This window comes from Camellia sinensis, chromosome 8 (genome assembly GCF_055761805.1).
Source record: "Camellia sinensis isolate YWXY chromosome 8, ASM5576180v1, whole genome shotgun sequence".
Lineage (NCBI taxonomy): Eukaryota > Viridiplantae > Streptophyta > Magnoliopsida > Ericales > Theaceae > Camellia > Camellia sinensis.
In genome coordinates, this window is record NC_138968.1 from 187,392,531 (window position 1) to 187,403,721 (window position 11,191).

The 11,191-nt window shown below is 34.7% G+C and overlaps 1 protein-coding gene and 1 long non-coding RNA gene across 2 annotated transcripts; both read right to left on the minus strand.

The window, feature by feature from the left end:
* Nucleotides 1-2,038: 2,038 nt before the first annotated feature.
* Nucleotides 2,039-3,287, minus strand: LOC114294454 (uncharacterized). The gene is made up of 2 exons (XR_014339074.1): nucleotides 2,778-3,287; nucleotides 2,039-2,694 (listed from the first exon to the last, which is right to left on the minus strand). It is a non-coding gene; the product is annotated as an uncharacterized LOC114294454 (long non-coding RNA).
* A 2,243-nt stretch (nucleotides 3,288-5,530) lies between these two features.
* On the minus strand, nucleotides 5,531-9,864 carry LOC145798349 (uncharacterized). The gene is made up of 5 exons (XM_082885873.1): nucleotides 9,791-9,864; nucleotides 9,588-9,620; nucleotides 9,378-9,419; nucleotides 6,218-6,589; nucleotides 5,531-6,136 (listed from the first exon to the last, which is right to left on the minus strand). Exons 4-5 carry the CDS (start codon nucleotides 6,584-6,586, stop codon nucleotides 5,531-5,533), a joined length of 975 nt encoding a protein of 324 aa, XP_082741999.1. The 5' UTR covers nucleotides 6,587-6,589; nucleotides 9,378-9,419; nucleotides 9,588-9,620; nucleotides 9,791-9,864.
* Between the last annotated feature and the right edge of the window lie 1,327 nt (nucleotides 9,865-11,191).

An 11,191-nucleotide genomic window follows, 5' to 3' on the forward strand; every position in this document is an offset into this window, starting at 1 on the left:
TCGTAGTAATGCCGTTCAATCTAACCAATGCACCAGGTGTGTTCATGAGCTTAATGAACAAAATATTCACGCCTTACTTAGATCAATTTTTGGTAGTTTTCACTAATGACAGTTTGGTGCATTCCAAGTCCGAAAGAGACCATGAACAACACTTGAGAATAGTACATCAAACCTTGAGAGAGAACCAACTATATGCTAAGACTAGTAAATGTGAGTTCTGGATGGAGGAAGTAAAGTTTTTGGGTCACGTGGTGTCTGGAAAGAGGATATCAGTGGACCCAACTAAAGTAGAAGTAGTGATAGAATGGAAGCAACCTAAGAACACATTTGAAATTCGTAGTTTCTTAGGATTGGCCGGTTATTATCAAAGATTCATTCAAGACTTCTAAAAATTGGCCAAACCAATGACACATTTGACTCAAAAGGGGGTTAAATTTGAATGGAACGAGTCTTGTGAAAATTCATTCCAAGAACTCAAGAAAAGATTGGCGAGTGCCCTTATTCTCATAGCACCAGAACGTGACGTTAGGTACAGTGTGTATTGTGATGCTTCCAAAGAAGGTCTGCGGTGCGTATTGATGCAAAATGACAAGGTGGTGGCATATGGATCAAGGCAATTAAAGAACCATGAGAAGAATTATCCCACTCATGACTTGGAGTTAGCAACCATAGTTCACGCACTCAAAATTTGGAGACACTACCTGTATGGTGAAAAGTTTGAGATATTCACCGATCACAAAAGTTTGAAGTATCTATTCACCCAAAAGGACCTGAACATGCATTAGAAACGCTGGATGGAGTATCTCGAGGATTACCAATTTACCCTTTCCTATCATCCCGGCAAGGCTAACGTGGTGGCAGAAGCGCTAAGTTGCAAGAATAGAGGGATTGTTGCTAGTTTAGCACTTAGGGAATGGAGTATGGTTGGAACGCTCAATGAATTTGGAGTACAAATGGAGGTTCAAGATGAAAAGGCTTACCTTGGTACTTAGATTGTTATGCCTAAAATTTTGAGTGAGATATTAGAATCATAAAAGTATGATGAGGAGGCAGCATTCATCAAGGCACGAATGGAGTCTAGTGAAACCATGCCTGGTTGGGAAATTCACACATATGGAAGTTTGAAATATCAAGGTCGAATGTTTGTGCCAAGCAACGACTCACTAAGAGAAAAGGTACTTAAGGAATTCCACCATTCAGTATTCGCAGTACATCCAGGAGGTACTAAGATGTACCAAGACCTAAAACGCCAATATTGGTAGGGCGGAATGAAAAGGGGTGTAGCAAAGTTTGTGTCACAGTGCTTGACATGTCAACAAGTAAAAGCTGAACACCAAAGACCGGCAGGGACACATCTACCCTTACCAATCCCAAAGTGGAAATGGGAACACATAACCATGGATTTCGTGATAGGTTGCCTCAATCACTACAAGGACATAACGGCGTATGGGTAGTGGTAGATTGACTAACTAAGATAGCCCGATTCTTACCTGTCGGGTCATCAAATACGTTAGATTCACTTAGTAGATTGTTCATCAAAGAAGTGATCAGATTACACAGAGTACCAATTAGCATCGTGTTTGATCGTGATCCTCGATTCACTTCTCAATTTTGGCAGAGCTTGCAGAAGGCAATGGGAACAAACCTATGCTTTAGCATGGCATTGCACCCACAAACCGATGAGCAGTCTGAAAGAACAATACAAACCTTGGAGGATATGCTTCAAGCTTGCGTATGGATTTTAATAGAAGTTAGGAGAAACACTTAGGTAGCGTTTGGTAACGTTTACGTTTTCAGTTTATATTTACAAAAATTTTATAAACTGGTTTTTGTTTATTTTTTGAAAAACATAAATAATAAACTCGTTTGGTTTGGACAAAATGTTTGAAAATTTTTGAGAACATAAACTAAAAAACATGTTTGTTAAGGCCTAATTTTTTTTTTATTTAATTTTTTTTTAATTTTTTTAATTTTTAAATTTTTTTTTTTAAATTTTTTTTTGACAATAGGATCATACACATTATCCATAATAATCATATTGATACAATACCAACCATAGATAAATTTAATAACCATAATAAACCATAATGTTCATAACAACTTACAAACCATAATAATAACATCTCAATTCTTCCACAAACCATAAAAAAAACATCTTCCACAATCTATTATACGCATAAATAATATTTCAATTGTTTCCGAGAGATTCCCAAATTTGACCAGCAATTTGATTCCTTACATCAGACATGTGACGTAATTGAGGTTGACTAATGTCTAAGTCAATTGGTTGCTGAGAACTACTTCCTGCATGTGTCGAGCTGCTACTATCACCTCCACTAGGCCCATTATCTTCAACGATACGATCTGGATTGGCCCATTCAGCGAACAATGTGTCATTTTGAGAATGTGTCCTTATCCAGTTGTGTATTGTACAGCATGCAATGGGGATGTATCTCTGCGTCTTAGTTGAATACGGAGGCATGTCTCTCAAAATTGGAAAACGAGCCTTCAAGACACCGAAGCATCTCTCAATCACATTGCGCAGTGAGGAGTGTCGGTAATTGAACATTTGCTTCTTGTTTCTTGGTTGTCGACGTTGATTACGAAACTCATTTAGATGGTACCTCTCACCACGGTATGGCGATAAAAAGCCAGGCATATTTGTATAACCCGAGTCGACAACATAGTATTTATCTGTTCAACATGTATGTATCTATTATTATGGGTTGACAAAAGAATATTCATTATAAATTAACAAAATGCCATATAATACGTACCTGTTGGTGGCATTGGAAATAAATTTGTTGGATCATGTACGGTTTCAATGAACACTCTTGAATCATTTGCAGTGCCCTCCCAACCGGCCAATACATACGTAAATCGCATATCAAATGAGCAAACACACATTACATTTTGTGTTGTAACTGTATGCTTACCCCGATATGGTATTTGCTCTGATGCTGGCACCCTTGCAGATATGTGGGTACCATCAATTGTTCCAACACAATCCTATTTGACAAATGACTTTAATAATGCAGGATATTTTACTAAAATTTATATTTCAAATATTCTGTTAGTGATTACCTTAAAAAAAGGATAGAAGCGTGGATTATGTCGAATTTCTGCAGGCACCTCATCAAAATCTGGAGGCCTTATAACTTGTTTACCAAGCCTACACACTGCCTTCAAGACTCGGTTGAAGTATTTGGAGATGGTTTGGCCAGAATGTTGGAATCGCTCTTGGACAACACGATTTCGTTCGTTGTGACCAATTGTTAGCAAAAATATACAAACTTGTTCTTGGACAGTCAGATAACGTGAGTGTTCCAGTTTACCATTTACCTTAAGTGCCTCGCACAAATTAATAAATACATCTGGTTCCATTCTGAAATTTTCCTTGGACCTTCTTTCATGGCCATTCAATATTTCTAATACGTAGTCATGTCCTTGTAATATGGACGTTCGGCATGGTCTAGGTTGAAGGTAAGTATTACAATACTCATGTAGTGCTACACACACCAGAAATTGTATATTTTCATCGTCACTGTCTGAGTCAAAACTCAAATCAAGAGCATGCATCGGCTCCATATATATCACTGTGATATAGTGCTGACCCCTTAAAAACAAAAGTATTAGTGATAATGAAAATACATGACATAATGGTCACACAATAATTTTTTCTTTCATTGAATTTTTTTCGGTTTGGTAACCATTTTGTTTGGTCCAATTCAAATGTTGGCTCCATATATTTTAATTTCATATCACTTTAAAATAATTAAAATAGCCCACATCTAGTGATGTCCAATTCAAATGTTGGCTCCAATTTATTATTACAACAAGTATTAGTGATAAAAAAATAAATCAAGATCAATTTACATTATAATCAAACATATGATATACACCTTTTAAAAAATGTCTCATAGAATTGGCGATCATGCGTATGGTAAGATTATTTTAAATCATAACAAAACAAATAGTGGAGACTTTTAAAGCCAAAGTTTCTAGTCTCTTTCTTTATTGTATGACTGTACCACATTTTCTTTATTTATGCTGTAGACCGAAATAAAGAGAAACATTAAATTTAGTCATCCCCATGCACACATACTCCATATAGTCATCGTTTTTGCAAATTGTTTTTCAATCTATGAAGTGGGTATCTCATCTCTATGTTAATTGGGTGAGCCATCTAATACTACGCTGTTATTTATAGTATTCTTTGTTTGGCTGTGAAGGCAACATTTATCATGTTCACAAAACTACTGGGTACTCTATCAAAGACCCTCATGGATTTAGATAAATATTTAAAAAAGAAGAAGGGAAATATGAGAATAATGTAAATGAAATGACAAGCCAAACTTTTTTTCTTTTCTTTTTTTTTCCAATTCCTCTGTTCCTTTCCTTTTTAAAATTTCTATTCAAATTCGTAATTTAAACACAATGTTAAAAAAAAATAGTTTTTTTTTTTATTTATATTTTTTGTATGTTCATCAAAAAATAAAAACAAAAATCAGAAAATAAAACATAACTGAAGTACCCTGTAATTATACTTACAATGACATAATGTTCATAAAAATAAAAGGATGTTGCTAGCACGATAATCCTGCGAACCATCTTGAAAGTGAAATAATGTCAAATAATTAAATTTTAAATGCATTTTAAATATAGTTCTATATATCTTAATACATGCTTTTTTAACATATATTGAGGTTATTAAAGACTACTCATTAATCAACTATCATTAGCAAAAAAAACTTTTTATAAAAACATGTGAATGATGTTAATAATCCACATCTAGTGATGTTTCATATGACTTCGAAATTGGACCAGATGTTTCATATGACTTCAAAATAATTCATGCCAGAAACCCACATCTAGTGATGTTTCATATGACTTCAAAATTTAGTGAATAATCTAGACACATTGACACATTTCATCGAACAGGTAATGGAAAAAACAATGTTGACAATACAATGACATAAGAATTTTATATAGAAGAAGATCATACATACCTTGCAATGCAGTGTTGAGAATGCAGTGATACAATGTTGACAATGCTTCCTATGTAATGTTGACAATGCAGTAAAAAGAGCATACTACTAACAAACATTATATAGGAGAAAGAGCATTCAATACTTTAACCAACCATAAACTACCATAATAAAAATAGCCTGCATACTAGTACAATATTGTAGCAATAATGGAAAGCCTGCATACCATTTACTCAATTTGATATCTACTCATCTACCCATCTCTTTGCAGTACAATATTAAAAACACCAATAGAATACACCTAACTCTGTTTCCATAATAAATTATTCTGAAAAAAATAAAATAAAAACTACAATACATCAGTTATCCAACAATACAAGCTTGTTCACAGAATACAGTAAGTCTGTTACAGCACAAAAGATTATCCAACAATTCAACAATTACAGTACCAAATATAAACTTCCATAATAAGTCTGTTTCCATAATAAACTACCAAATAAATTAAACAACACAAACACATACCACACTAAATCTGCATTCTCTCAAAGATTAAGGACCCAATCCCTCATCCTACTAGCAGGCATATCAACAAATACCTCCCTCATTATGGGATCCGATGCAAGCTTGTTCACAGCTTTGGTGTAAGCAGCAGCAGGAATTTCCTCCATACCATGCAATAGTGCCATGCACTCTTTCAGTAATGAACGTGATGGAGTAGAGCCACCTTCAATTGAACCACTGTCATCGCCAACATTAGTAACTGAAGCACTTGTGAAACGCTTTTCCATTAGGTCCACCTTCCTCTTGCTATTTTCACTCATTTCTTTGAGTGCTTCAGAAATATTAGCTTGAAAAGAGCTCCTCTTCTTACTCTTTTTACCTCCCATTTTGCTCTTGCCTTTGCCCTTGCCCTTGCCCTTGCCCTTGCCTTGGCCATCTCCATTTTCATTATCACTATCAATTTGCAATGCATCTAACTCCTCATTCTTTACCTTAAATTCAGGATCAGAACTGGCACTACTTTCAGAAGATGATTTGGTGGAAGGAAAAGCTAGTTTACCAGTTGCGGATGTGTCTCCTAAGATACGAGACAACTCATGGTAGTAAACCATCCCTTTCTTCCTAAACCTCTTTGCATGGGTATTAACCTACAAATCAATGAATTTGAAGTTAACATGAAGAATTCTCTAATTACATGTAGTAAAGAAAATGCAAAAAGTTAATTAAACCTTGTAAAGGGCTTCCCAAACGTCATCCGGTGCAGTGATAGTAAGTCGCTGGCTATCCCAACCAACACCAGTATGCTTCAGTAATGATGTAAATTTGTTGAACATAATACGCAGATGATTGTATTTGTTCCGAAGCTGGTCTGTGTTATACTTGTATTGGGTTTTCGCGTTCATTTGATCTCTCAACCTATTCCAAGCTTGTTTCGTGAATGTTCCAGTTATTTTACTCTTCTTGGTTTTCACCTCCTCATCCATAAGGGTAACGAAAAGAGCCTCATTTGCCTGAGGCCATGGACTACTGTTTTCTCTACCAACTTCAACAACATCATCATCATCAATGGGGAGATCATAATGTATTGTTGATGCCATTACCTAAATATTTATATTTATTCATAGATAAACAAATTTCAAAAAAATATGAGTCAAATAAAATGAAGACACATTGAAGAATAAACAGCAGTTTAAACAAATTTCAAAAAAATATAAGTCAAATAAAATGAAGAGACATTGAAGAATAAATAGCAGTTTAAATATCCTGTGGGTTGGTATATTTACTGAGAAATGAATTATGGATCTGTTTTCTTCAATCACAAAAATTTCTGACAACTTTGTTGGTAAAAAGTTCAAGAAAGTGTCCAGTTTGAGGAAGGTAAGTAAAAATCCAAACATCCATTTTTAGTTTTAACGTAGTTGGTCCCAAGGAAGAAAAGTTTTGAGCATCCCATTTGGAGAAAAAGTTAATTTATGAACTCAATGGAGTCCACTCAACTCAACAAAGCCTCATTCAACTACTACGTGTTGGCTACATACGTCCAGTTTTGCCAACCTGTTCAATTAGTTGTTAACATAATGTTGAAAACAAGAAATATGGAAAAAAAATATATGAAACAGAGAGATGCAAGCTCATGCAATCCCATAAGCATTCTTTTGACACCACATTTATTTTCATCATGCATAAAAGGTTATTTTCATGCATGTATCACAATATAACATATGAGAGGAAAACATTCTTCCAATGGCTATTACCTTTAAAGCCACGATGGACAATTGGAATATCACGACCCGGCCAACAAAAAAAAAAAAAAAAAAGAAGAAGAAGAATAGACATACGAAAAATATTAACAAATGCCAATGTCAAAACAAGATATATGCAAGCATTTACCAAATTTGCATGCATATGTAGCCTATTTCTGCAGGTCTCTGGAGAGAATTAAACAGAAAACAATAGAAATATTACTACATCCACAAAAGATAAACAAAATGTGAATAGAACAGTATAAAAAAATAATAAATAAATAAATAAATAAATAAAACGTAGTAAGACTGGAACTATAGAGAATATGATTCAACATAGGGCAGATGGAGAAAATGGATTCCTACAAGGCTTTTTGAAGTTTGCAAACAAGCTAATAAATGCACTAGTTTCTGCTTTGAAACCAAGACTAATTATCTCCATTATATTTAGGATTGATTTGCAACCTTCAACCCAAAGAAAAAAGTGATTCAGAAGGCACATGCCAACTAATTGCTACAGCATTCTTAATATCAAATGTTACTTTGGCTAACTCAAATACCAAAGAGTGTTACAGCATTCTGACAATTCTACATTTTACTCTCCATCAATTGAACTAAATATTGTTAATATAATTCTTAATTATTCATAATTTCACAAAAATGCAGGGTTATTAGAAGTCACTAGGTTGCTTGCTGCATAGTTGATGTATATCCTTTTCCGGGAAAAAGAAGTGACTTTTTCGAGCATCAGTTTTCTTATTGGTTCCTTTCATTTTCTTCTATTGGGGTTTGGCTTTGTATATGTGTTCTAATGTATATTATTATTCTCTTTAGATTTAAATAACCGAAATATGTACTATGGGAATCCTTATGGCTTTCCTTTTGAGACACTTTACAGACAGCTGTGAGAATGTAGAGGCAACCTTATTAACTTTGATTTTAATTATAATTAAATTAATCTGGATGTGATCTTGAATCACATATGAATTTCGGATATCATACATGTGGGCATATGATTGTTAAGAAGCATAAAGTTTTGAAAGGCCTAATCCTGATTACAACAACATAAACAAAGTCTAGGATAGGCGATAGGGATGATGTTGTAGGTTGGCTTAACCTAGCGTAGTCTCATTTCAAAGCTCAAGATCTAAACTCTCATTTCAAAGCTCATGATTTCAAAGCTCATCATAGGGATGATGCAAAGCTCAAGATCTAAACTCTCATTTCAAAAAAAAAAAAAATTAAGATCTGAACTTAGATACTAGATTGTATCAGTGCATGTGTGCATGGGTACACGTACGTCCAGGGAATTGGGCAACCTGTATTGAATGGATCTTTGTGTAATGACATACGCTGCAGTTAAAGAAGAGGAAGAACCAAGATCGATCATTGATGCTACTGTCAACTGATACATGCCACTTCTTGGACCTTGAAGCTGGCAGTAGTGGTAACTCCTTTTATAAAATTTCATATTACATCCTTCTCTGCTTCAACTTCATTCCCTGTTTTCACCATAGTTTACTTGTTTGTGTTCTTATGGCTTGGAACTCTATTCAAAGAGACCGGAGTCCATTTTATCATCAATAATTCCCCCAGGATCACCAATTTTATACTTCATTGAGTTGTCATCTTCATCGTCGTAGTCACCATAATGGTCTTCTTTCTCCTAGGGCAAAGCATCAAGGACATTGATTTGGTATAAATTACCAATGGTTTCATAAATTTGAATTTCTTGCCCACAGAACAAACCACTTTGTGACAAAGCAAAGCAAAATCCATATTTGCCAATAATCCATATCCACATATTATATAAGGAAAATGGGGTTTTTAATTTTGAGAACTCTAGAAATATATTTTCAGTTCTAATGCTCAAGTCTTGACAACAATCTGATTTCATGTCTATGGCACAGGTTAATCAGGGCTCCTTCCAAGGTCCTACAGATTAGGTTTTCCCAAAGCAGAATAGATTTCTAGTTCAGAAAAAAAAAAAAAAGATTTGTAGCACAGATCTACAACCAACAAAAAAAAAAAAAGAGATTTTTGCAGAACATATTTCTGGTTCGGGAAAAAAATTGCAGAACAAATTATAGTACAGATCTACGAAATGTAGCACAGATCTACAACCAACCATGAAAAAGAAACTGACCTGAGAGTGAGATCGATGTGGTTCGGAGATTTTGCAAAAAATCTGCAAAATAAATTTGTCGTTTCAGAAAAAAAAAAAAAAAAAAAAACCACCATGGTAGCTCTACAAAAATCTGAGATCATTTTGTTGCCATCGAAGCTGCCATCAAATCGATTTCATGACAGATCTATTAACCTACAAACCATAGCAAGAGAGAGAGAAGAAACATACCTAAGATCAATTTGTTGACAGATCTACAAAGATCTGCATGTTTGCAACATAATGTTTTAGAAAAGAAAACAAAAATCGAAGAGAAGAGAGGGGAGACAGAGAGAGAAGAGAGGAGAGGGGAGACAGACAAAGCTCGGTGAACACAGAGAAGAGAGGGGAGACAGAGAGAGAAGAGAGAGAGAAGAGAGGGGAGAGAGACAAACCTGATCTGTGAAGTTCGTGAACATAAATGAGGTGGATGAAGATGAGATATTACCGTTGGACAAAATAAATGAATGAGGTGGAGGAAGATGATATATTTTAACGTTGGTGCTGCGGAGATTTGAACCGAGATCAAGACGCCCACAATTAAGTTACTGTAGCTCCGCTACAGTAACTTCCGCTACAGTGCCAGTTTATTAAATTAGCCAAAATAGGTTTTTTCTGTTTCCGTTTTTTGGGTAAGATTTATAAACTGGAAGCCGAATTATAAATCAATTTTTTTACCAAACGAGTTTTTATCATAATTTTTTAAATTTTTGTAAATATAAACTGTAAACTGAAAATAAAATGGTTACCAAACATACCCTTATCTCTCGTTGAGTTCGCTTACAACAATAGTTTCCAGGCCAGTATTGAAATAGCATCGTATGAAGCACTTTATGGGCAACCTTGTCGATCACTAGTCTGTTGGACTGAAGTAGGAGAAGCAACCTTGTTTGGACCAGGCTTGGTTCAGGAGACCACTGAGAAGATAAAACTGATCAGACAACGATTAATCACAGTCCAAAGTCGACAAAAGAGCTATGCGGATCAAAGGAGATGACCTTTAACTTTTGAGGTAAGGGATCATGTCTTTCTCAAAGTTCGACCTCGTCAAGGTACTACATGATTCAAGAAGAAACAAAAACTTGCACCTCATTATGTGTGACCAGTCGAAATTCTGAGCAAAGTAGGAGAAGTGACATACCGTTTAACACTACCACCACAGCTCGCAATAGTGCACAATGTTTTTCACATCTCAATGTTATGGAAGTATGAACCACACCCTTCCTATGTTATCAATTTGGGAGATCTTGATCTCAATAAAGATGCAAACTTTGAGGAAAGACCTATAAAGATTATGAATCAACGAGAAAATAACCTGAGAGGCAAAGTCATCCACTTAGTGCGAGTGTTGTGGCATCACCGATGAGTAAGGGAGTCTACCTGGGAAAGAGAGGATGCAATACGAGCCAACTACCCTCAGTTGTTTGAAGATAAAGGCATGCGTCAAAATTTCGAGAATGAAATTATTTTAAGGGTGATAGGTTGTGAGAACCCGTATTTTTGCATATTAAATTATTTTGGTAATTATATTTAGCTACTTAAGTTTTGTTATCAACATCCATAATCCAATTCCATAACAACATTTTGCGACGAAATTCTATAATTAACTTTTAAGTATTTAATTAGTGCAATTTTTATCTTCATAGTATTATCATTGTTGTTGTCATCACTTTTATGACTACACAAATCTAATTCTTAATATATATTATTCTATATAATTATTCTGTATAAAGTTTTACATTAATAATTTGTGTACAAGAAAATTAACCCATGGAAATTAATTGGTTCAATCTTAA

Coding starts and splice junctions, on each gene's coding strand:
- LOC145798349 (XM_082885873.1), bottom strand. CDS start 6,586: ATGGCATCAACAATACATTATGATCTCCCCATTGATGATGATGATGTT. Junction 6,137..6,217: donor TTTGGGAAGCCCTTTACAAG/GTTTAATTAACT, acceptor ATTGATTTGTAG/GTTAATACCCATGCAAAGAG.